This window comes from Crocuta crocuta, unplaced genomic scaffold (assembly GCF_008692635.1).
Source record: "Crocuta crocuta isolate KB4526 unplaced genomic scaffold, BGI_CrCroc_1.0 scaffold288, whole genome shotgun sequence".
NCBI classification, from domain to species: Eukaryota; Metazoa; Chordata; class Mammalia; order Carnivora; family Hyaenidae; genus Crocuta; species Crocuta crocuta.
In genome coordinates, this window is record NW_027532607.1 from 3,606,921 (window position 1) to 3,634,055 (window position 27,135).

At 46.0% G+C, this 27,135-nt stretch overlaps 1 protein-coding gene across 1 annotated transcript in view; it reads right to left on the minus strand.

The window, feature by feature from the left end:
- Positions 1-24,486, minus strand: part of BPTF (bromodomain PHD finger transcription factor) — a 190,425-nt gene extending 165,939 nt beyond the window's left edge. Inside the window, exons 1-4 of the mRNA XM_077780359.1 lie at positions 24,406-24,486; positions 21,080-21,167; positions 15,184-15,316; positions 11,976-12,072 (exon numbers count right to left, since the gene is read on the minus strand). Coding sequence (XP_077636485.1) covers positions 11,976-12,072; positions 15,184-15,316; positions 21,080-21,167; positions 24,406-24,486 — 399 coding nt within the window. The remainder of the gene's footprint in view (positions 1-11,975; positions 12,073-15,183; positions 15,317-21,079; positions 21,168-24,405) is intronic.
- Positions 24,487-27,135: the final 2,649 nt, after the last annotated feature.

Sequence of the window (27,135 nt, forward strand, 5' to 3'; positions counted from 1 at the left end):
ATGTGTGTGTGTGTGTGTGTATGTACAAGTCCTTTTTTTTTTTTTTTTACAAGTTCTTAATTATATATCCTTTTACACCTGGCTTTAAGTGTAATGATTCTAATGCTTATCAGTTAAGTGAGGATTCTGGGTAACAGCAGCACTCTCTACCCTCTTAAACCCCAAGGAGAAAGAATGCATTCACCTGGTGAGGNTCACGCTGTCTCTCTCTCTCTCCTAGAAATAAATAAAACATTAAAAAAAAAAAAAAAAAAATTTAAAAAAAACAAGTTCTTAATTATATATCCTTTTACACCTGGCTTTAAGTGTAATGATTCTAATGCTTATCAGTTAAGTGAGGATTCTGGGTAACAGCAGCACTCTCTACCCTCTTAAACCCCAAGGAGAAAGAATGCATTCACCTGGTGAGGGGGGTACGCATGGATATTTGAATGGGTTATAGGTCCTTTTAGCATTTGTCATTTTGTCATGAAATTCTTTCTGGACTGTCACATAGCCTCTCTTGTCATCATTATTATTCCTTTTCTGATGAAAAATACTCTGGTTAATGCTTTTTTACAAGTCTTTCCTTTTTTGAGGTATTTTCATTGGGAGTTCCTTTTCAGCTCCCCTTCCCCTTTGTGGTAGTCTTAGTGGGGCTCTGAGGGGTGCCCGCACCCCTGCAGTCTTGGAATGTGAGCATGCCCCAGGGAGGGCAAGCCCTGCCGGGAACCGGCTGCCTGTGGAGAGAGTTATCTCCTGGGGAAGAATGCATCCTGAGAGAAAGCAGCTTCATCCATCCAGGCAGACAGACCTGGCCTCAAGAATAAACCTCAGGTGACAGTGTAGAGGGGCTGTTTGTCACTCATATTTGTCTAGTCCCCAACCCAGCCAACTGGACTGAGCTGTCTCAATCCCTGGGCAACATACATAAACTAAACCTGGAAGAGCTGTTTCCATACGAAGTCTATACAGGACTGGAGGGAATGATGTTCCCTTTTACTTTGTCCATGTGACACATTATGTTGGTAAAGTAGGGAGAGTGGTCTTGCTCTCCACTTCTACATGGACATGTCATAGAAGATAGCACCCCTGAGTTTGCCGGAGAATACAATACAGCTTTGGCCTCTCCCTCATCCATAGGGTTGGCAGTCACGCATGGTGATGGGTTCAGTGGGTCAGCTTGGCTGTTCCAACATCCAGTTATTAAATCAAATAGTAATCAAAGTGTTGCTGTGAAGGTATCTTGTAGATGTGATTAAGAAAGGAGATTATCTTTGATAATCTCGGTGGGTCCCCTTCAATCAATTGAAAGGCCTTAAGAACAGAACTGAGATTTGCCTGAGGAAGAAATTGGTCTGTGGATTATAGCATCAGCTCAAGAGTTCTTTGCTCAAGAGTTTCCCACCTGGCCTGCCCTACAAGTTTCAGACTGCCAGCCCCCACAATCACATCTACCAATTCCTTACAATAAATGTTTTTTGTTTTTTTTTTAAAGAATCTCCACATTCAACCTGAGGCTTGAACTCACAACCCCGAGATCAAGAGTCACATGCTCTTCCAACTGAGCGAGACAGGTACCCCATACATCAAATCTTTTTAAATCTAGGGTGCGCCTGGGTGGCTCAGTCAGTTGGGCATCTGACTTTCAGGCCAGGTCATGATCTCATGGTTCACAAGTTCGAGACCTGCGTTGGGCTCTGGGCTGACAGCTCAGAGCCTGGAACCCACTTCAGATTCCGTGGCTCCCTCTCTCTCTGCCCTTCCCCAGCTCACACTCTCTTTCTCTTTCAAAAATAAATTAAAAACATTAAACAAACTAAAAAAAAAAATCTATCCATCCATCCATCCTTTTTTTTCTTTTTAAATTCTTTTTTATGTCTTTATTTTATTCTGAAAGACAGAGACAGAGAGTGAGCGGGTAAGGGGCAGAGAAAGAGGGAGACACAGGATCTGAAGCAGGCTCCAGGCTCTGAGCTGTCAGCACAGAGACCGACATGGGGCTCGAACCAACAGACCGCGAGATCATGACCTGAGCTGAAGTCGGACGCTTAACCTACTGAGCCACCCAGGCGCCCCCATCCATCCATCCTGGTTCTGTTTCTCTGGTAGACAGCCCTGACGGATATACCATGAAAGTGGCTGTGCTCAAGAAAGGCAATGGGAAGCCTTTGGTAAAAATGGCAGTGCTTATGTGACATTGTCCTGACTGTGGGGATCAGACAAAATGCCAAGGTGAGATCCTGCACCTTCTTCCCTGGAAGTGAGTATCACTGAAAGAAACGAGGGTGGAAGAAACAGCTGGTTGGTGACCACATGTGCACGCCGTCGGGGGGACGTTCAGACCTATCTAGGTGGGACTTGACGATCGGTCAGAGATCCTTTCTCATCAGCCCGTGTCAGTGGGCATCCAAATAATACAGCTAATCCTCATGCGACCCCATTCATAGTTCCAGAACGACGTGGTGCAGGGAAACACAGGGCTTGGGTTCCAGCAGGAAACAGACGGCACACTCAACTTGCGATCATGCAAGCCGGGTCTGACAAACACTAGGCACTCAAGGGTGGGCCCTGCATAAGGACACCACAAGGGGTAGTCCAGTACTCCAGCCCTGGTAACGGCCTCACGGTTACTTCCCCTGGACAGAAGGAACAAGAGGAGGGAAAGATTCTCAGAACTGGAAAGAGAGTTGTGTACAGAAGTTTGCCTTGCAAGGACCAGGCAATGGAGGGACGGCCAGAGCAAGGTGCCCCCTTAGGAAAGGGGCTGATCTTACTTTTTTTCTTTCTCTGATGTCTCGCCTGGGCTCCTCCCACCCAGAAGCCAGGGACACAAGACGCCCTTTATGTGATCCATACAGGTCAGCCTCTAGCTAGAAAGCCAGATAGAGAATGACAGAGAATGATGGAGAATCATCTGGAAGGGCAGAGAAATGCTGTCTGGCCTACACAGACTGCACGGAAATACTGAACTGAGGTAGATCTTTCTTCTCCCCAGAAGACATTTTTTTAGTGTTATGTTATATTTATAGTTTCTCTTTGTTCTGGCGATTATTTATTTATTTCAAGAGAGGGAGTGACCAAGTGAGCAGGGGGAGGAGCAGAGAATAAGAGGGAGGGAGATTGCCAAGCAAATGGAGCCCGAAGTGGGGCTCGAACTCACAAACCGGGATACCCTGACCTGAGCAGGTATCAAGAGTCGGTCGCTTCACCGACAGAGCCACCCAGGCGCCCCATGCTCTGGCAGTTCTCAAGCTGGGGCAGCAGCGCCCCCCAGAGGGCAACAGAAATGTGTGTGGGCGATTTATCTTTTTGGTTGTCTCAATGATTTAGGGGTACAGTTGGCATTTGGGGGACAGAGGCCAAGAATGCTAAATGTTTTGCAAAACTAAGAAAGAGTCCTAAAGAATGAAGAGGTCGTGGAGAGCCCTGGAGGGCAGCAGAGCTGCTGCGGGGGCTAGAAATGGAGCATCTGGAAGAAAGCTGGTTATGCCTGAGGGGATGAGCCTTGCATTGCTTAGGCTCCAAGGGAGGAGCAGTCATGATCAGATCAGGAGCTGGGACAGACACACCCTGAACTAGCCAAGGAAAGATTCATGGGTTCAATAAGCAAGACATTAGAAGTATAAAATCAGGTTAATAGACATGCCAAGAGCATCTGTAGGCCAGGTTGGCCCATGGGTTCAATGGGAGGCAGATGCCATAAATCTAACATCAAATCCAGGGTAAGGCGCGCTCTCAAGGTTCATATGGCCCCAGCATGGATGCATGTTGTCATGGGCTTAGAGGGGGACACCAGCAGTTCATCTTCCCTGAAGTGCCCGCGGGGTTGGCTCCCTCTGGTCCCATGAGTTCAGGTGAGATGAGCGTTAGCACCTGACAAGACTGGCTATGACGAGGGGCATCAGGGGTTCGAGAAAACACCCAATGAGACTACACCTCTATATCTGTAGCATCACAGGTGGCTCTGGAAACTGGGACGGGATGGAGTGCGCCAGCGGGGACCGCAGGGGCTTCTACTAACCCTTCTAGAAGTGGGAAGTTGGTGAACTAAAGGAAAAGGGTTGTTTTGATTTACTTTTATTTATTTTGAGAGAGAGAGAGAGAGAGTGGCGGAAGGGCAGAGAGAGAGAAGGGGACAGAGGATCCAAAGCCAGCTCTGAGCTGTCAGTACAGAGCCGGAGCGGGGCTCGAACCCATGACCTCAGCCGAAGTTGGATCCTCAACCAATGGAACCACCCAAAAGCCCCAAAAAGGGTTGGTTTTATTTATACATATGTTACATATAAGATGCCATCAATTGTAAAATACATCCCAATTTCAGACATAATACATGATCAAAAAATCGAGAATCTTAGACTCGATGAAATACAGTTCTTTTACTCGGTTCTCTCAGCAACCCTAAAAAACGTAGGTGATATTATTTCCATGTACCAATGAGAAAATTGAGGCTCAGAGAGAATAGGCAACTTCCCAAATGTGAGATTTTAGTCCAACAGGAACTTATTTCTTCCAGAGCTTTCTCTGGAGCCAGAGTTGCTCTGAAATGTCCGTTTAGCAGGAATTTGGGAACAGCAAGTGGATTGGAATTTGCTGGAAGCTAGTTTGTCTTTTTTTTTTTTTTTAAACATGTATTGATTTTTGAAACAGAGAGAGACAGAGCACGAGCTGGGGAGGGACAGAGAGAGAGGGAGACACAGAATCTGAAACAGGCTCCAGGCTCTGTGCTGTCAGCACAGAGGCCAATGCGGGGCTCGAGCTCACAGACCGCGAGATCATGACCTGTGCCGAAGTTGGATGCTTAACCAACTGAGCCACCCAGGCGCCCCAGCTTGTCTTGAAACCTATCAGGAAAAGTCATAGGCCCACTTGGGGTGTGTTGGGGGACTGACATAGATTTTGGCCAATGTCTACTCTCTGTCTGGGGCCCCACAGATTCTGGGCAGGCCCTACTCTCCCTTGAGATCTCCCGTCTCTTCCAGAATCAAGTCTAAAGTGTCTAAGTAAGGAGGCCAGGACCCTGGGCTCCACCCCCAGATGCCCCCATCAGCTCTACTTAGAAGAAAGAGAATAGCTCCAGGCTCTCGTCTGACCCAGCAAGTTACAGAACCTTCTGCTTGGATCCTGGGCATTTCTGAGAAAAAACGGAGGCCCAGGTTTGCCTCTTAATACGGATGCCCGTGCTTCTAGAAAGGTGTTCTGGGACATCTTCTTTATGTATAAAGAAAGCATGTTTATCCTACATTGGCTTATATTCTCAGCTAAGAATCTTGGTTTAAAAGGCTAATAAGAATCCTAGCGAATTCTTAGTAGAGCCTTGTGGTTTCTTCATGGTTTTGGAAGCCAGTGTGACATTAAAGCAAATTTCAGACAAGGAATAAAACCTCAAACCAGAAGAGACTCTTAAATACAGAGAACAAACTGAAGGTTGCTGGAGGGATATTGGGGTGGGGGTGGGGGATGGGCTAACTGGGTGATGGGCATTAAGGAGGGCACTTCTTGGGATGAGCCTTGGGTGTTACATGTAAGTGATGAATCACTAAATTCCGCTCCTGAAATCATTGTTAGCTATATGTTAACTAACTTGGGTTTAAATTTTTAAAAATACTGAAAGATAAAAAAAAACAAAGAGAAAAAAGAGACAACCTTACCCCTAACCCCGAAACTTTAGCGCTGTTTCCACAGCCATACATCACTTCTATTACTTATTTACCAAGTGTTTCCTGTGTGCCCACCACCGTGCATACATCACTGTGTGCGGTGCTCTTAATCACGATCATCCTGTTTCCATTATACATTCTGCTTAAAAGAGCAGGCTCATAACTGATTCATAAATATTATTCATATTTTCACGTAACCTTCATGATTATTTTTTCATGACTTTTTAAAGTATAATACATTATACAAATTCTGCAAACTAAGTAGAAAAATATCCTATCTTAGCACTTAACACCCCATTACCTTCCCTGTGTATTTCTCTACGCACTTCTATATAAAAGAGTAATCCCATACGCTGCTTTTCCTCACACCATGTCAAGTGTTTCTCCATCTCGTTCCCCAGCCCTCTTTGAAAATACCCTTTGCTTACAGAAATTTCCAGCTTACTGGCGTTTTCCTGCACCTGACTGCTGAAGCATTGCTGGAGAGGTGCCAAGATGATTGTCTGAGTTGGGATTTGTTCTAAGTGGTTTCTTGTGTCAGGAACTGTCTGGCTCTGCGGGAGTCTGTCCTGTCCATGTGTGAGCAAGGGCTCTCCTCCAAAAGCCCCTCTCAGAAACGGAGAGATGAGATCAATGCAGTTTTGCAGTTTCTTCCTTTGCACCCCTCACTTGCCCTCCACACACCCCCCCCCCATCTCTGATGGCCGTTTCTTCTGGTCATGGAGTCAGATAGTCCTGGGCTGGGCCATGGGGCAGAGTGACCTCATCTCTGAACCTCTGTGTTTCCTCAGCTGTGGGATGCAGCCCCTGTCTTCACGGGGCTGTTGGCTACACTCGAGATGATGCGGGTGAAGTACAGAAGAGTTGCTATTATTTGTGCTCCGAGGTCATTCTGTGCCTGGAACTTGATCTCCACCACTGAGTCCCTCTGTCAGGACCTGACCTGTGGCCTCACAACCCTGGGATCCAACTATGAGTGAGTTTGGCTGATGAACCAGGGCCTCTGGGCCTGAGATTCGATAACTCTGGTACCCAGACCCTCTACATCCTGACCTCTACCTCTCCAAGACTTGTCCCTCCTTCTGACTTCCTTACTTGAACAGTACTCCTCTTACTGACCAGTGGCTATGTCCCCAAGCCCCAAACTTTAACAGCCCCATTGTTACATCTTTGCTACCTAACTCCGTTCCCTCTTTGCTTTCCATCTCCTGACATAAGCACCCATCCAGACACCAAAGCATTGTGACCAGGTACCTGGCTCCTTAAGTGCCTTGAACACTTATCATGCGGGTGCCTACAGCCAAGTGTCTTTAACTCAAATGCTTTGTTGTGTCAAGAGGGCAGTTTGATTCAATGAGTTACTAAGATAATAAATAAAAGTAAAACCTTGCACGTGTATGGCAATTAACGCCACATATAAGGCACCTGCTGGCAAGTTATCACCTTTGATTATCACAACAGTCTCATGAGTGAAATGAGAATAATTTCACTTACTTTGAAGATGAAAGATGAAGGCACAAAGAGGTGAATTGCCCAAATCTGTTGACTTAGTGGTGGTGCTGAAATGAGTATCCTACAGGTACCTGGGAGGCTCAGTCAGTTGACTCTCGATTTCGGCTCAGGTCTTGATCTCATGGGTTCATGGGTTCGAGCCCCGCATTGGGCTCCACGCTGACAGTTCAGGGCCTGCTTGAGAGTCTCTCTCTCTCCTTCTCTCTCTGCCCCTCCCCCAGTCTCTCTCAATAAATAACCTCTTAAAAATTAAAAAAAATAAAATAAAATAAAATGAGGGGCACCTGGGTGGCTCAGTCGGTGAAGCCTCAGACTTCGGCTCAGGTCATGATCTCAGGCTTCGTGATTTCAAACCCCGCATTAGGCTCTGTGCTGACAGCTCAGAGCCTGGAGCCTGCTTCAGATCCTGTGTCTCCCTCTTTCTCTGCCCCTCGCCTGCTCACGGTCTGTCTCTCTGTCTCTCAAAAGTGAATAAACATTAAAAAAAATTTTTTTTAATGAAATGAGAATCCTATATCTTCTAAGTTAGTGTTTTTTCTCCCATTCCACTCCAAGAAAGACTAATAGCCCCTTCACTCTCCCTGGTGTGAAGGGAGAAAAAACTGGTACATGCAGTTTAGAAGAAGACGTTTGTTTGTTTGTTTATGCATGTAAGTGATCTCTTAACCCAACATGGGGCAAGAACTCACAGCCCTGATCAAGAGTCCCACGCTCTACTGACTGAGCCAGCCAGGCGCCCCTAGAAAACATGTATTAATGAATCCAAATGAGTCTGTCTTTTCTGGTAGGTCATGAGGAAAGAAAGACTTTGAAGCACAGGAAGTTATATAGTACGGAAGATGCACTCCGGTGGCTCTGTTGGAGGCTACAGAAGGAGGCCGCCATTTCAACTTAAAAAGGAGGAGGGGCACCTGGGAGGCTCAGCCAGTTAAGCCTCCAGACTCCCGATTTCAGCTCGGGTCGTGATCTCACTCTTCGTGAGTCTGAGCCCTGCGTCAGGCTCTGCACTGACAGTACAGAGCCTGCTTGGAATTCTCTCTCTCTCTGCCCCTTCCCCTCTCCTGCTCTCCCTCAAAATAAATAAATAAACATTAAATAAATATAAAAAAACTAAAAGGAGGAGGAATGAGAGAGGAGTGACTTTGAAGGCAGCAAGGAGATACATAGGGAAGGAGAGAGAACTTTTGGTCCCAAGAGTAGGGACCCCCAAGCTTACGCCTTGGCATGCTTCACGGAAATGGCACGTGCTCAGCGGGGAATGCCCCACTGGTGTCCCCAGGAGCCTAGATCCTTGGCTCTGGGCACCCCCACCCCCAACCACCACAGTGAGAATTCCTGCATTCCCGACATGGCACAGAAACAGACTTCAAGGAACCTCAGGGGTCTGGACAAAAGCCATGGTGGACTGACCATCCCCCATATCTCTGGCATCATTAAAACCTCCGAGTAGCTATGGAAGGTGAGGGAAACCCAATCATGTCTGAGATTGACTTTTCTATAAGTCTGTTGAAATAAAGGCTTGAAGTGGGATTTAAGTTGATTTGACTTAAAAAATATAATAGGATGTTTCTTGAACTCTTGGGGCCCTGGATGCAATAGCTACCATTCCTCATTCATTCATTCATTCATTCCTTAATAATTTAGCTAATATGGGGCACCTGGGTGGCTCAGTCAGTTAAGCATCTGACTCTCGATTTCGGCTTAGGTTGTGATCTCATTATCATGTGACTGAGTCCCACGTTGGGCTCCGGGCTGGGTTGGGATTCTTTCTCTCCCTCTTTCTCTGCCCCTCCCCTACTTAATCTCTCACACGTGCAGTCTCTTTATCTCTCTCAAAATAAATAAATAAAAAGGGGCACCTACGTGGTACAGTCAGTTAAGCGTCCAACTCTTGATCTTGGCTCAAGTCACGATCTCATGGTTGAGGATATCAAGCCCCTATTTGGGCTGTGTGCTGATGGCATGGAGTCTGCTTGGGATTCTCTCTTTCCTTCTCTTGCCCTTCCCTGGCTTGCACTCTCTCTCTCTCTCAAAATGAATAAGCTTTTAATAATTTTTTAAAGTTTACTTTTTGAGAGAGAGAGAGAGAGAGAGAATCCCAAGCAGGGCCCACGAGCTCAGCACAGAACCCGATGTGGGGCTTAAACCCATGAACTGTGAGATCATGACCTGAACCAAAATCAAGAGTTGGTCATGTATCTGACTGAGCCACCCAGGCACCCCCAAATAAATAAACTTTAAAAAAAATAAAAAAGAATTTAGCTAATTTTACTGAGTTCTTAGTAGGTACCAAGCATTGTGTCAGGTACTAGAAATACCTTTCATATTATTATCCTTACACAATGAAGCAAATAAATAATGGTAAATAGTTGGGGCACTTGGCTGGATCAATTGGTGGAGCACGTGGCTCTTGATCTTGGGGTCATGAGTTCAAGCCCCACATTGGGTGTAGATATTGCTTAAATAAACTTACAAAAATGGTAAAAAGCAATACATAGCAAAAAAGGAATGGAAGAAGTTGGAATGATAGAGTATAAGGTAAGAAAAAGGCAAACCAACCCTACTAAGAGAAGGTGGTCAGGGGACGCCTGGCTGGCTCAGTCAGTGGGGCATGCAACAGGCAACTCGATCTTGGGGTTGTGAGTTCGGGCTCCCTGTTGGGTGTAGAGCCTGCCTAAGGGGCACCTGGTTAGCTCAGTTGGCTGAGTGTCTGACTCTTGATTTTGTCTCAGCTTATGATCTCACGGTTTGAGAGTTCAAGTCCCATATCAGGCTCTTTGCTGGTGTTGTGGAGGAGGCTGCTTGGGATTCTCTCTTTCTCTCTCATAAATAAATAAGCAAACAAACAAACATTAAGTCACATAGGCCTCCCTGAAGAAAGCTGTCCATTATCTTCTGGGAGTCTGGTTGAAAGTGCAGATTCTGAGCTTGTTCGTCAGGAGGGAGGATAGGTGTTCTCCATTTCCAGCTTTCAGGGGTGATGTCATGCAGATCTGCTGACGGGCTTTAGACAATTAAACTTTACAGGACTTCCAGATCAAACAAGTCAATAAACTAAAGAGCAATGTCCTTATACCAGGAGATCCCAATCAACAAACACTTGAATGATTACTCCCTCTGACTAGAAGACAGTGGTCGGGCTCCAGTGGAATGTTTGCCAGGTGAAAATGGTGGGAAAATTCTGGATTCATTAGTCCTTTAGATGCACTTCACCTTCCAAGTTTCCCTCTCCACCTTGGTCCTGACCTCTACCTCTAAGCCGACTCCCTGGTTTTCAGCCATAGTTCCATGAACACAAAATTGCGGTTCCTTGGGGTGCCTGTCTGGCTCAGTCAGAAGAGTATGCGACTCTTGGATCTCGGGGTCATGAGTTTGAGCCCCACATTAAGCGTAGAGATTCTATTTAAATAAGCTTTTAAAAGTAAGAAAAAAGGGGCATCTGGGTGGCTCAGTTGGTTGAACATCTGACTCTTGGTTTCAGGTCAGGTCATGATCTTACAGTTTCATGAGATTAAGCCCCACGATGGGCTCTGTGCTGCTAGTGTGGAGCCTGTTTGGGGTTCTCCCTTTTCCTCTCTCTGCTCCTCCTCCACTCAAGCTGTTTGTCTCTCTCAATATAAATAAACTTTAAAAATATTTTTAAAAAAAGAAAGAAAAAATTGTTTTAACTTAAAAAAATTGTGTTTTCTTTTGGGGTGCCTGGGTGGCTCAGTCAGTTAAGCATCTGACGTTGGCTCAAGTCATGATCTCGTGGTTTGTGAGTTTGAGCCCCACATGGGGCCCTCCACTCTCAGCATGGAGTCCATTTTGGGTCCTCTGTCTCCCTCTCTCCCTGCCCACCCCCACCCCAGCTCTTGCTCTCTCTCAAAAATAAATAAAAACATTTTAAAAAATATTGTGTCTTCTTCAAAGAGCAACAATGGTCTTGACCTCATTGTTGTTCAAGTCCTTGGCCAAACTCAGCTCCTTCAGGTTGAGTGTCCCCTGAGCATCTATCCCGGACCTTCCTTAAGTCCTTACCTGCAACAGTAACACCTATAGGTCCTCTCCCCGGGCTCAGCCTCCAACTTTTCCTAGCGCAGTGAGAGTGAGAAGGAGAAAATGGTTGGCAATGAGAAGTCAGTATACTTCTAGGAGGAAAGTAACTCCAGTAAAAAATAATCATTCTTTTCAGAGACTCCTTATCATGAATTCTATGATTCTTTCCAGCCTACAGGCCTGGGGGGGTCAATGCACATTGGGGGCGTCGTCTACCCAGAACACTTTGGAACCATTTGATCCTCAGTCCCACCAGCAGCTCACTAAGGTTGTCCTGTGTGGCCGGGAAAGAAAACTCTATGTGGAGTGTCTCTGGGAGTTCCAGAAGCACCTGGGAGCACCTGGAGAGAAGCAGAATTCAGAGAGAGCTGTGGCATGAGGGTGGGCACTCCAGCACATAAGACACCTCTGTGACAGAGTTGACACCCATTGATGACATTGCCACTCACACATTGGGTCTCACTAATGACAAGAGTGATAACCAGAATAATTCCAAGGACATTCCAAGGACAGCGGTTCAAATGACCACTGCTCTCCCTAATCCCTTGAAAACCGTGTGATGTGACGATCTTGTATTTCACCTCTGAACCTACCCGCCATCCACATGGGAATGAGCCTGTTTTCAAGATGGAGGATTCCTCCCCAAACCAAGTCCCTTCCAAATATTCGAACCGGGGTGTCCGTCAATCTGCCTAATGTGTTCCTACTCTCTTCCAACTTCCTTTGCCCTGATTCTGATACCCTCTATTTGTCCTAGGTTCTCCATGGAGCTCCTGGCCATCTCACCTTCGCAGGAGCCAGGAGCCAGCCCCAGCTGTGCAGGGTGAGGTAGGAGAGGTTCCTGTCATTGAAGTAGGAATAGGGCCTGCATTTTCTCATACAGCTATAAAGACAAGGGAGAACTGAGGTAACGGTTTTCTTTTTCTCTTTTTTATTTTTTTTAATGTTTTATTTATTTCTAGGAGAGAGAGAGAGAGACAGCGTGAGCAGGGGAGAGTCAGAGAGAGAGGGAGTCACAGACTGAAACAGGCTCTAGGCTCTGAGCTAGCAGTCAGCACAGAGCCCGACGCGGGGCTCGAACCTACAAACCGCGAGATCATGACCCAAGCGAAAGTCGGACGCTTAACCGACTAAGCCACCCAGGTGCCCCTGAGGTAACGGTTTAGATACTATCAATACTCTATTTCAGGTGCTCTTGTGTCGTGTGAGCTTCTGTGGGCTGACCTTTAGTCGTAAGCTCTGAGCCAGGATCCACATCTTTTTTCTTTTCTTTTAAGTTTATTTACTTAGGGGCGCCTGGGTGGCTCAGTCCGTTAAGTGTCCAACTTCAGCTCAGGTCATGATCTCACAGTTTGATAAGTTTGAGCCCCGTGTCGGGCTATGTGCTGACAGCTCAGAGCCTGGATCCTGCTTCGGATTCTGTGTCTCCTCCTCTCTCTTCTCCTCCACCCCTCATGCTCTTTCTCTCTCTCAAAAATAAGTAAACATTAAAAAAATTTCTTAAATAAAAATAAATAAAACATTGGCTGTGGTCTAAATTCCCAACACCTAATCACCTTCATGATGACAGTGGGCACTCATTCACTGCAACTTGTAAGGCAAGTCTTGTTATCCCACTTGCTGGGAAACTGGGTCTTAGTGTGACTTGCTTAAAGCTCCGTAGAGATTAAGAATTGGGTGGGGTTTGCAAAGACACACTAGGGGATCCCATAGTGTTCTGTCAACACGTGTTCCCTGGATTACAAGCTGGGTCCGGTTCCTACACATACATTCTTCTTCTAATTTATTTTTTATTTATTCTGTTCTCTGAGTCCCCTCTCGCTGTGTGGACCCCACGGAAGCAGCCAGGCTCAGTGCTCCCCCGGAGTTGGGTTACTGTGGACAAGTCCCTCGACTCATTCTGTTCGCTTTTTCATAGAGTTTTTAGAGTCCACATTCCCCGAAGAGATATCATGAATGTAAGGGGGGGAGAGAGATGAAATTGAACACTATTTATAGCAATGTTTTATACACTCATAAAATGAGATATTCAGATGTGACTGAGTAGTGTACTTAAGAATACAAGTTAAGTAGTTCCTAAAGACTGGCCCTCTAACCAGGATTTGACTACAGCTCCAGTCCTCTGCTATGGGCAGGGCCAACTGGCCATTTCAACACACTTTACAAGTAGACTAGAATGAGCTAGAAACACCCTATATTTATTTTATTAAAAAAATTTTTTTAAATGTTTGTTTATTTTTGAGAGACAGAGACAGAGCATGAGTGGGGGAGGGGCAGCGAGAGAGGGAGACACAGAATCCGAAGCAGGCTCCAGGCTCTGAGTTGTCAGCATAGAGCCCGACGCGGGGCTGGAACTCTCACAAAACAGTGAGATCATGACTTGAGCCGAAGCCGGATGCTTAACTGGCTGAGCCACCCAGACACCCAAAACACCCTATATTTAGAAAGTATTTTGGGGCACCTGGCTGTCCTAGTTTGTAGGGTATGCAACTCTTGATCTCGGGGTCATGGGTTCACACCCCACGTTGGGCAGAGTTTACGTAAAAAAACAAATGAAGGGGCGCCTGGGTGGCTCAGTCAGTTAAGCATCCGACTTCAGCTCAGGTTATGATCTCTCAGTTTGTGAGTTCCAGCCCCGCGTCGGGCTCTGTGCTGACAGCTCAGAGCCTGGAGCCTGCTTCCGATTCTGTGTCTCCCTCTCTCTCTGACCCTCCCCTGCTCACACTCTGTCTCTCTCTTTCTCTCTCTCAAAAATAAGTAACAAACATTAATTTTAAAAAATGCAAGTAAGAAGTATTTTCGTATTGATTATGTGTGTGCATGAGTGTATTTAATTTCTTTACATCATTATGAAAATTAATTTCAGGTGTATACAAATGTAGAGAGACTAGTATAATGACTCTCAGGAACTCAGGTGTAGATTCAACAATCATCACATTCACAGCTCAGCACCTTTCATCTAAGCCTCCCTTTTCCCCCTTCCCATATTATTTTGAAGCAAATACTGGAAAGCATATTTCTTACATAAATATTTTAATCTATATCCCTGAAAGAGAGGGGCTTCCTTTTGAAAAATATAAAACAGCTAAAACAAAATAAAAAATAATTCCTCTTATATCAAATATCTAACCAGAAATCCACCTTTTCTTTGTTTATATTTATCACACATTTTTTAGGTTTGTTTAAACTGGAATCCAAATCAAGTTCCCATACTGCAACTGACTGATATCTTTTAAGTCTTTTTAGATGTATAGGTTACCTTTCTCGCTCTTTATTACGCTCTTGCAATTTATTTTGTAGTAGAAAACCTAAATTATATTTTGAAGACTCTAAATAATTAAAATTATCCTGAGATCACATGTCGGTCTTAAAGAGAAAACAGTTGGGGCGCCTGGGTGGCTTAGTCGGTTAAGCGTCCGACTTTCGCTTGGGTCATGATCTCGNTTCTTTCTTCCTTTTGTAGTCCAACATGGATTCATTTACAAGGTGGTAATCAACAGATGCAGTACACAGGCGTCCCTGCTTAAGAGAATTTTTAAATTGTATAAACCGGTTTTTAAGCCATCTAAATCCTTTAGCGTTACTCCTTTCATTTGCGGTTTCTAAAAGGAAAAATAAAGTCCCCGAGCACATTGGATGTGCAAAAACAGGGTGTACAGCCATGGCCAAAGGCAAACACCCCAGGCGCAGGGCAGAGAGTGTTCCACATGGATAAGAGCATGAAAGTGCAGAGCGATTAGCGGCTCTTTATTAAGGGGCTCAAGGCTGCCGGAAACATGAAAGTTTAAAGATACCTGGTTGCTATGGCTGCACAAAGTAAAGAGAGACAATCCTCTTTTACCTACAATGTAAGGAAGAGTTTAAGGGGCTGCTTTTATCTCCATAATTGCTTTAATTTCCCATTATCCACTGCAGGAGGAGAAGGAGCTGAGCTTCTGCCCCTAGGGGNCCTCTCTTCTCAGGGCTCTTTCACCCCTTGCCCTTTGAGTCTTACCAGCATACACCCTGCACCCAGAGGGTGGTTCCCGGAGAGCAGAGGGGGTTCCGGCATAGCAGCTGGGCCAGGCGGATGGTCACAAGCGACTGGGTGGGGACTCTGGCCTGGATGACGTGCGGGGCGCCTGGCCCTGGGAACGGGGCCAGGCTGAATTATTTTTCTGGCTATTGTGGGCCTCAATGTACATTCCTTTCTCCCTGTCCAAGCTGGAAATTCCATTGCTCTGAGCATCTGTGTGTGTGAGCACGTGTGTGGTATGAAGAGCATGTAGGGTGAGGCTGGAAGGACCCGGGCTTGTGGCTTCCCCCACCCAGACATCCCAGCGCGCGGCCCCACTGCCCGGGGCTCTCTCCTTTCAGGAAACTTGCAGGTAGAGCAGAGAGAAGAGGCCTTCGGTCCCGAGGGGCGCCAGGAAAGGCAGCTCCGGGGGGCCAAGCCACTCGCTGGACGTGAAGCACATCTGGTGCTGCAACTCTAGGCAAGTCGGTTGGCCTCTCTGAGTCTCAGTCTCCATAGCTGCGAAGTGGGAATAACAGAAATACGCACCTGGAGAAGTGCATTCAAAGAAAAGATGAGCTCATGCACGGAGGGTCGCGTGGACCAAAGCAGCATCCAAAACCAAGGTCAGAAGGTTGGAAGGGAGCTTGCTCAGCCAGACCCCAGGTGGTCGCCTAGTAACAAGGCACCGTTTCTTCGATGAAATAACTTCTAGTCAGTCAACTAGGTTATCTCATTCTAAGAATATCTTGTCTCTTTTCATCACATTCAAGATTTTTTTATTAGGTTTTGTTTATTTTATTTTATTTTATTTTATTTTATTTTATTTTTTGTTTTATTGGAGAGAGGCAGAGAGATAAAGGAGGGCGAGAATCCCAAGAATCTTAGAGGGGGAGAGAGAGAGAGAGAGAGAGAGAGAGAGGGAGAGGACCCTGACTCAGGGCTCAGTCTCACACATCACACACCGTGAGATCATGACCTGAGCCAAAATCAAGAGTCAGATGCTTAACCAACTGAGCCACCCAAGCACCCCTGTTTTATTTTAAGAAAGCGCTCTCCCGAACATGGGGCCTGAACTCACGACCCCGGGATCAAGTCACATGCTCCTCCAACTTAGCCAGCCAGGCGCCCCTCCTTCTGTAAATTTGGGGCAGAAGGACGGGCCTGCACAAGGACTGGAGGTGGGCTGGCCAGGCTGTGTAGAGTGGGCCAGAATACAGGACAGGTAGCCAGGGGCCAGACCATGCAAGGCTTGGTGGACTCTAGTAGGGAGCATAGTAAAGGACTATAATCATGTTTTTAATGTTTATTTATTTTTGAGAGACAGAGAGAGGGAGGGGCAGAGAGAGATACGGAGCATCTGAAGCAGGCTCTCAGCTGACAATGCAGAGCCTGATGCGGAGCTTTAACTCACGAACCGTGAGATCATGACCTAGACCTGACCTGACATTTAACAGACTGAGCCACCCAGGAGCCCCTTATTTTTATTTTTTTAAGCAATCTCTATACCCAGCCTGGGGCTTGAACTCAGTACCAAGAGGTGCATGCTCTACTGACTGAGCCGGCCCAGTACAGGCTTCTTAGAGGGCCTGCATGGACCCATCTGGTCTATGTCCCAGGATCACATTTACTGCTCTGGAGAGGATGGACAGGAGAAGCCGGGGTGGAGGTAGGCAGTGAGCCAGGGGCTGCTGCAACGGGAAGGTGAGAGATGGCGGGGGCGTGCAGAGGTGGCCGCGATGGAAATGAAGAGGAGGCACTTTTGAAATATTTTCTAGGTGGGGCGCCTGGGTGGCTCAGTCGGTTAAGTGTCTGACTTCGGCTCAGGTCATGATCTCAAGGTTCGTGGGTTCGAGCCCCACGTCGGGCTCTGTGCTGACAGCCAGCTCAGAGCCGGGAACCTATTTCAGATTCTGTGACTCCCTCTCTCTCTGCCCCTCCCCTGCTCACGCTGTCTCTCTCTCTCAGAAATAAATAAAACATTAAAAAAATTAAAAAAAAAAGAAATATTTTCTAGGTAAGGTTGACAGGACTTGCTGATGGACGGGGGGCAAGGGAAGTGTGGCGCCAAGTCCCCAGGAAGTCCCGGGCAGGTTTTTTTTTTCCTGATAAATACAGTGCAGTACTTTAGTGTAGTTCCCTCATGATTTTAAAAAAATTTATTTATTTTTTTAGAGACAGAGCATAAGTGGGGAAAGGGCAGAGAGGGAGACACAGAATCTGAAGCAGGCTCCAGGCTCTGAGCTGTCAGCAAAGAGCCCGATGCGGGGCTCGAACTCACAAACTGTGAAATCATGACCTGTGCCGAGTTCAGGCACTTAACCTGCTGAGCCGCCCAGGTGCCCCTCCCTCATGACTTTTTTAAACGTTTTGTTTTTAACAGAATTTATTTATTTATTTTAAAATTTTATTTTTAAGAGAGAGCATAAGTAGGGAAGGGGCAGAGAGAGAGAGGATGCCAGGCAGACTCCACTGGCAGTCCAGAGCCCGACAGGGAGCTTAAACCACAACCTATGAGATCATGACCTGAGCTGAAACCTAGAGTCGAATACTCAACTGATTGAGCCCTCCAGGTGCCCCTAAACATTTTACTTTTATTTTTTTTTTAATTTTTAAATGTTTTATTTATTTCTATGAGAGAGAGAGAGACAGTGTGAGCAGGGGAGGGTCAGAGAGAGAGGGAGTCACAGACTCTGAAATAGGCTCCAGGCTCTGGGCGGGCAGTCAGCACAGAGCCCAACGCAGGACTCGAACCCACGAACCGTGAGATCATGACCTAAGCGAAAGTCGGACGCTCAACCGACTAAGCCACCCAGGCGCCCCGATTTTACTTTTATTTTTAAGTAAGTTCTATGCCCAACATGAGGCTCATACTCAACCCAGAGATCAAGAGTCATATACTCCAACTGTTGATCTCAAGGTCATTTTTCGAGCCCCGTGTTGGGCATATAGTTTACTTAAAGAGGGGGAAAAAAAAAAGCAAGAGATGGCATACTCTACTGACTGAGCCAGCCAGGTGCCTCCTTATGATTTTCTTAATAACATTTTCTTTTATTTAACAATTTTGATTTCTTTTTTAAGTTTATTTATTTTGAGAGAGAGAGAGAGCATGAGTGGTGGTGGAGCAGAGAGAGAGGGAGAGAGAAAGAATCCCAAGCAGGCTCTGTGCTGGCTTGAGGTAGGGCTCGAACCCATGAACCACGAGATCATGACCTGAATCGAAACCAAGAGTTGGGACTCTTAGTCAACTGAGTCACCCAGGTGCCCCATACTTACATTTTTCTTCCAGCTCGCCTATTATAAGAATACAGTATATAATACACACAACATGCAAAAAAATGTTAATTGACTATTTATGTTATCAGTCTGCCTTCCGGTCAAGAGCAGGCTATTACTGAGGTTTTGGGGGAGTTAAAAGTTATACATGGGTTTTCAACTGCGCGTGGTTGGCATCCCCATTCCCGTGTTTGTTCAAGGGTTGGTCAACTGTATTCATAAAGTGCTTCATTACTGTCATGTTTTCAAGTGATTTAACCCTCCCTGGACAATCCATGCTTCTTTATGGGCGGCTTTCCTAACTGTGGACAAGGAATCTCTGGAAGAATTCCTATAACCAAGCACCTCACAAGGGAGTCCACTTTTGCTCTAACAGCAGTGACAGGGCCCCACCCCAGCCTCTGGGTGGGCGGCACTGGGAAGGAAGGGAAGATGTATACTTCCAACAATGGTCTTCCTGGTGTTGCCCACATCTGTTTACTTCAATCACTATAAAACCCAGGTGCAGGAATTCAGGCAAATAAGAGGAGAGAGCGGCTCAGGAGGAAGTGCACTTGAACTCTCAAATCAAAAAGAACCCTTTTCCCTTTGCTGAGATGATCTTTTCACTGGCAAGGGGCACACACTGGCGAGGCTGCTTACAGATCAGATCCCTGGTGCCAGAGCTGCCTGGTGGCTCACAGTCAGCAATGTCAGGGCAGAGGGTTTCATTTCTTCACCCTGAGGCCCTGCCTGCTCTCCTCACTGGTTCGACAAAGAAAACGCCTGCTGTGCACCAGGCGCTGACCTAATGCTTGGAGTCAAGCAGAGAACAGGACAGGGATTCTGCCCCCATGGAGCCCAAACGGACAAAAAAACTCCCAACAGATTAAGAAGTAAAATATAGTGGGGGAACTTGGGGGGCTCAGTTGGTTAAGCTGCTGACTTTGGCTCCGGTCATGATCTCATGGTTCGTGAGTTCAAGCCCTACCTCAGGCACTGTGCTGACAGCTCAGAGCCTGGAATGTGCTTCAGACTCTGTGTGTCTTTCTCTCTCTGCCCCCAGTGCTTCCCCCTCCTCCCCCACTCTCTCCCTCAAAAATAAACAAAGATTAAAAACTCTTGAAAATGGGGCACCTGGGTGGCTCAGTTGGTTAAGCGTCCGACTTTGGCTCAGGTCATGATCTCATGGTTCATGAGTTCAAGCCCCACTGCACTGACAGTGCAGAGCCTGCCTGGGATTCTCTCCCTCTCTCTTTGCCCTTCCTCTGCTCTCTTTCTTTCTCAAAATAAATAAATAAGTAAGTAAATAAATAAAAGTAAAAAAAAAGTAAAATATAAGGTATGTTGGATATTTAACTGTTTTCTTGGGGGGGAAGAATGAATGAGAGAAAAAGATATCAGAGAGTGGCAGTGTGGGCACAGAAGGGGAGTAGCAGGGAGGTCAGGGAAGGCTTTGTGGAGGCGACATTTGAGGACAAACCCCAAGGTGGGGGGGGAGGGGGCGAAGAATCAGGAAGAAAGAATACGTACAGGATTGCAGGAGCCAGACCAAGCAGGAGAGCCGTAGATGAGGTCGGGAGGGGTAAAGTGAGGAAGGACGCCGGGACACAGGCTTGAAAGACACTAATGTGATTTGCCGTATTATTATTATTTTTTAACAGGATCGCTCCATCTGCTACACTGAGAGCGGACTGCAGGGGGCCGGGATGGAAGTGGGGAGACTGGAGGCTTCTGGAGCCATCCAGCGGGGAGAGCATGCCACCAGGAGGCAGAACTAAAAAAGCAATGCCTTTCAAATCCGAACCAGGCTGAGTTACCACCTCATACCTATTAGAATGGCTACTATCAAAAACTAAAACCAAACCAAACTCAGAAAACAGCAAGCGTTGGCAAGGACGTGGAGAAATTGGCACCCTGGTGTCCTGCTGGTAGGAATGCAACAGTGTGGCGGTTCCTCAAAATAGTAAAAATAGAATTACCACATGATCTAGTAATTCCACTTCCGGGTGTACCATGGAAGAATTGAAAACAGGCTCTTGAAGAAATACTTGTACATCCATGTTCGTAGTAAAGGGGTTCGGAACACACACCATAAAAATATGCCTAAGAATTATTTGTTGTTGTTTATTTGAGTCATCTCTATACCCAGCGTGGGGTTTGAACTCACAACACTGAGTTCATATGCTTGAGAGTCACATGCTCCGTCGACTGAGCCGGTGAGGTACCCCTGACAGAAGAATCATCGAGGGGCGCCTGGGTGGCTCAGTGGGTTAAGCGTCCAACTCTTGATCTCAGCCCAGGTCATGATCTCATGTTTCCGTGGGATCAAGTGCAGGGCCTGCTTTGGATTCTCTTTCTCTCTCTCTCTCTCTCTGCCCCTCCCTGCTCATCCTTTCTCTTTCTCTCTTTCAAAATAAATAAATCTAAAAAAAAAATTATTTTAGGCCAAAAGAAATTGGAAAAAAAAAAAAAAAAGACACAAGAGAAACTGCCCTCCCCCACTCACAGGACAGGAAGGCAGGACAATTCCTGGTCATCAGGGACACCTCTAGACTCCAGCTCAGAAATAGTACCGGAGGACTCCACCTAACAAACCCTATTAGGTAACCCTTATCCTCACTCTCCCCCAAATATTTACCGTCCCAGAGTTTGCTGTCCGCAGAAGTGCGCAGTCCTGGTGCTTTGTCTTGTCGCCTCTCTGTCACGTCTCTATCCGATTCATCGTTCTTTTGTTAGATGCACTACAAGCCCAAGTCCGAATCGCCCCTTAGAGTTCTCCAGTGTACACGCACTCATGAAGAAACCGTTTTTCTCCTATTCATTGGTCTCATGTCAGTCCAAGGTACAGGGCTGCAGCCAGAGAACCTTCAAGAGTACAGGGAAAAGTTCGTTTGCTCCTCCCCTACAACAGCAGAATTATCTGCAACAGCCAAACATGCAAACAACACAAGTTTGACACCAACAGGATGGATAAACAAAAAAGGTGGTATGTTACAGGCAATGGCATATTATCCGACCTTAAAAAAGGGCGTTCCGACACGGGCTACAACAGGGATAAACCGTCAAGATACTATGCTACGCGAAATACACCAGACACAAAATGCCAAATACCGTATTTCACTGACGTGAGGCATCCAGAGCAATCAGACTCAGGGTAGAACCGCGGTTGCCAGGCGCTGGGGAAGTGAGGAAAGGGAAAGGGAAGTTGTTCAATGGGTACAGAGTTTCAGTTTTGCAAGATGAAAAAGTTCTGGGGATTGGTAGCACAACGGTGTGAACGCACAACATCACTGAACTGTGCACCTAAAAATGGTTAAGGTGGTGAGTTTTATGGTATAGGTATTTTACCACAACTTTTTTAAAAAAAAGCCATGCTTTATCTATTACAAGATAAAGTGGTTCAGAAACCACTGACGTAACACCAAGAGTTGGACACAACTGACTGAGCCACCCAGGCACACCCACTGCTTCTTTTTAAAATTTTTTTTAATGTTATTTATTTCTGAGAGAGAGAGGCAGTGTGAGCAGGAGAGGATCAGAGAGAGAGGGAGATACAGAATCCGAAGCAGGCTCCAGGCTCTGAGCTAGCTGTCAGCACAGAGCCCAACGCGGGGCTTGAACCCACAAACCACGAGATCATGACCTGAGCCGAAGTCGGACGCTTAACCAACTGAGCCACCCAGGCGCTCCCGCACCCACCGTTTCTAACTTCTTTTGCGTCCTCCTATAAATATTCTAAGTGTAAACATATCCCCATTGTTTACACTAACCATAGCAAACCCACTGCACCTTGCTTTCTGTTTTCATCTATTATATTCTGGAGATTGGTCTCGATACACGCTGACCTGTGCCCCCTTTTAACGCCACTCACTGTATCAAACCATTGCACAAACGTACCATATTTATTTATTTAGCTAGTATTCTCTTGGACAAGTTATTTCCAAATGTTTCCTATTGCAAAAAGGGTAGAAATGAACATCCTTGTTCATGCTTGTGTGGGCACAAGTGCCCAACATCTGTTGAATAAATTCCAGTAATAGAGGAGTCAAAAGATACCTGATTTTCAGCTTCAGTTGATACTGCCAAATTTTCTTCTGATGAGGCTATACCAAATTTGCATTTATGCCTAAAATGTCACGCATGCCTGATTGCCCACCCCGTCACATTGTTCATACAAAGCCCAAACATTTCATCAGCCAACTTAATCTGGTCTAGTCCCTCTTCTCTGCATTCCAATTGTAGGTGGCTCTTAAGCCCTCTTATTGAAGCCTGATGGATTTGTTTCTTTGTGTTATATTCAGAACACAACTTCTGATTCTTTTTTTTTTTAAATTTTTTTAAATGTTTTATTTATTTCTAGGAGAGAGACAGCATGAGTAGGGGAGGGTCAGAGAGAGAGGGAGTCACAGACTCTGAAACAGGCTCCAGGCTCTGAGCTGGCAGTCAGCACAGAGCCCGACGCGGGGCTCAAACCCACGAACCGTGAGATCATGACCTAAGCGAAAGTCGGAAGCTTAACCAACTAAGCCACCCAGGCGCCCCTCTCAACTTCTGATTCTTATCCTTTAACCTCATGACTCTGGAGAAGCATTCCATCCTAGAAGGCTAGAAAATAACCCTCGATACCCATCTCTTTCTACCTCCTTCCTATAGGGGGGCAGTGGTCTGACGGTGGAGGATTCTCCATGGAGAATCTCCCTTTACAACAGGTATTTCTGCAACCTGAACTGGATTACGCTTGCCATCTAACAGATTACTCACTGTGCGGTTCAAAGTCGCCCATCACAACTCTCATGGCACTTAGTCACTTGAGAGCCTTGCCACAAACTGCAGACTCCCTTCAACTGGGCATAAATAAGGCTGAGTGCCAGGTGATAAAAATGCCATTTCACCCTAATGGTTTGAGGGGCAGGGCCTCAAAGTGTCCCTCTTTTGTACCATCTGCCCTTCAAGATCCCAAATCTGTAGGTTGGAACTTATCTGGAGTCTGAGCTGATCACCAGGCCCTGCTATACTTGCTGCCCTTGGGACACATTGTGATCTTGGGTTTTGGTGGTGGTGGTGGTGGTGGTTTGTTTATTGAAGACTGTATCTTTAAGTAATGTCTATTTGCAAGATGGGTCTTACACTCAGGACCCGAGATCAAGAGTCGCATGCTCCACTGACTGAGCCAGCCAGGCTCCCTGTGATCTTGGTTTTGATGTTCTTTATGCTGTTCTCTTCCTTTGGAAGTATCCTTTCCTCTCACTGCTGTATTTCCAATCTTTACCCATTTTATAAGACGAACTTCACATGCCACCTCATCCACAAAGCCTTCCATGATTCCCTAACTGGGAGCAAGCTTCACCCTTCTCAGAACTCCGGCAGCATTTCGGACACTTGATACTTTCTAACCATTTTGCTTATAATACATCTTGGCTTCCCCATAAGACTGGGACATCCGTGAAGGTGGGGACCGCACTTTATTCATCTTCAGACTCTGCACCACCACACGTGGGTTACTTAAGTCACAGGCTCCTGGATATCATCGCAGAAGTTTCTAGGCATGGCCTGTTTCATGCTGACGCCATAGAAAACTGCATAGACCAGGTGTCACAATGCCCTCACCTAGGTACTGATCTTGCTGGTCAAATTTATGTTTGTTTCGTTATTTTTAATGTTTATTTATTTTTGAGAGATACGGAGTGCAAACAGGGGAGGGCAGAGAGAGAGAGAGAGAGGGGGAGACAACAGAATCCGAAGTAGGCTCCAGCTCTGAGCTGTCTGCACAGAGGCCCACGCAGGGCTCGAACTCACAGACCACGAGATCACGACCTGAGCTGAAGTCGGACGCTTAACCAACTGAGCCACCCAGGCGCCTCTCTGCTGGTCAAATGTAAACCTCTGAACGGAATCCTGGCACTACGTGTACTGCCCGCATCTGGGTGTGAGTCTCTGTAGCCCTCCCGGGCCCAACCCTCTCACCCTTCTGCACACGGCAACACAGCCACTAAACTTAAAATTACAAGTGAACTCTGGGTGCTGCACAAATCCCAGGCTCGGCATGGCGTGCTTCTTTCAGCCTAGGTTCTTTTATTTCATTTCCACAGCAATCTCAGAGGTTATTGTCTTCACTTTGAATAAGGAAAAGTGCAGGCAGGGTTAGACATGTCGTTTTCAGTCAAGGACAAAATGAAAATGCGTGGCTCCTCGTTCAAAAAGTAGGAGAAAAGTGTCATTAAAGGTAATACAAATAAAAAGTTTTCCTTTCTTCTGCAGTGTCTCTCTCAACTTGTCATGGTGCCTTTTATTTGCTATTTAATGCTGTGGTCTCTTAGGCACGGTGGAACATTCTGGGGCTGGCCTACAAACTCACCGGCCACCGGGCCATTACAGATGCTGAAATTTAAGCTCCATAGTTTTCATGGGTCAAAAAGTATTACTGCTCTTTTGATTTTCTTCCCTAACCATCACAAAATAGCACAGCCATCCTTAGCTTGCGAGCCACCCAAAAACGGGATACGGCTCATAGCTTATAATCTGCCAACCTCAGACCTAGATAACCCTTGTAGTCATTGAACATTTACCACGCACGTGCCAACAGAAAAGTTCCGTGCAAAGGGAAAATGTTGTCATGGCGCCTACGGAAATGAAAAGTTCGTACTAGTTCAAAGAGAAAAACGGTAGGAGACCTGAATCATTACAAATTTCAGCGGATTACATTAAACTCAAAGCAGGACTGTGTTCATCTTGTAAGCAGCAAATTAGTTGCACGGAAATGTAATTCATCCCAGCAAATTAAAGATGCTAGTTTCAATTTTATTGACTGTGGGTTCTGAATATCTTTAGTACTTATGTTCTGCCTGCACAAATCTTATAAAGCCTAGGTTTATCCTTTCTCTGACAATACTCTAGACCAGTGGCTCCAAACAGAAGTCCATGGGTTGATGCTGTGTGTTTGCACACGCCTGAGGTAAATGGAGAAAAATCAGGGCAACGCAGAGTTCTTCTTAGGGATGCCTGGTTGAGTCTCAGTCGGTTGAGTGCTGACTTCGGCTCAGGTCATGATCTCACTGCTCATGAGTTCAAGCCCTGCGTTGGGGTCTGTTTTGACAGCTCAGAAACTGGACTCTGCTTTGGATCGATCCTGTGTCTCCCTCTCTGCCCCTCCCCTGCGCACGCTCTGTCTCTCCTCTTTCTCAAAAATAAAACATTAAAAAAAAAAAGAGTTCTTCTTAAAGGTTAATTAGCAAAACAAAACCTTGGCAACCCTATGTCAGATCCCCAAATCTGGAAATTTTACTGATTCATGAAATCAAGTTTGGGAAATAGTGCTGGGGAGGTTTCCTTCTATAGCACTCCAGAAGCCTTAACTGTCAGTAACACTCATCTGGCACACACAGATGAACTTGTGTCCGCTACTGATTTTGCTCTGCTGTCTCCACTCCTAGAGAGGAATAAGCACAGAAAAGGCAGGAATTCTGCTTCTGTGTCTAACCAATCTCTTGGTTCTTCACTTAGCTTCTTTCCTCCATCTTATAGTGAGTGACTTCCCATCCAGGCTGTCTTCTCCAATCATCCGGTGATTATTTAAGGAGTGTGTCTTGTCAACTTCCTACTTCATTAGCTAACAGCTAACAGCTCCTAACAGAGGGTGATCCCATGCCTCTTTCTGAATCATAATCCAATTTGCCCTGGCACAGTTGCTCAGCAAGAAAGGCTTAAGCCCTTTAGCAAAATAGCTATGATCCTAACTGATGTTCTCCTGAGGGTCTTTGTGTATTTGCACAAAATTTAAAATATTAATGCCTATTTTTATTTATATTTTATTATTTTATTTTTATTTTTTAAGTCTTTTCTTTTTAAAGTAGGCTCTACGTCCAATGTGGGGCTTGAACTCACAACCCCAAGATCATGAGTCGCAATGCTCTACCAACTGAGCCAGCCAGGTGCCCCGATACTTATTTTTAAAAAGTGCTTGAGTTTGAGCCCAAACACTGCCACTGAGTAGCAAGCGATCTTGAGCAAATCTCTCAGCTTCTAGGGGTACCTGCCTGGCTCAGTTGGAGAGCACATGACTCTTTGATCTCAGCGTCGTGAGTTTGGGCCCTATGTTGGGCGTAGAGCTTACTTAAAAACACTGTATTAAAAAATGAACTTTTAAAAAGTTAGGAAAAAATCTCTCAGTTTCTCTAACTGTAAGGGATGTAAGGGATGGACTCTTACTAGCTAAGGCACTGCCAGCATTATATATAATTAGTGCTACACAAACATTTTCAGGCTCTCTCTAATGCGACAGACTGCCTTTTTAGTTACAAAATCTCTTATTATCTCTTTGATCAAAGAGAGACAAACACCGATGATTTAGAATTTTTTTTTAATGTTTTATTTATTTCTAGGAGAGAGAGAGACAGCGTGAGCAGGGGAGAGTCAGAGAGAGAGGGAGTCACAGACCGAAACAGGCTCCAGGCTCTGAGCTGGCAGTCAGCACAGAGCCCGACACGGGGCTCGAACCCACGAACCGCGAGATCATGACCTAAGCGAAAGTCGGACGCTTAACCGACTAAGCCACCTAGGCGCCCCAAACACCGATGATTTAAAAAGCTCCCTGTGGCCTTCTCTGTCACACTGTATATATAAAGGAAACTACAGAATTAAAAAAAAAAAGAGATTTGAAGCAAAAATGACTATAAAACCTATAGTAGAGAACAGGTA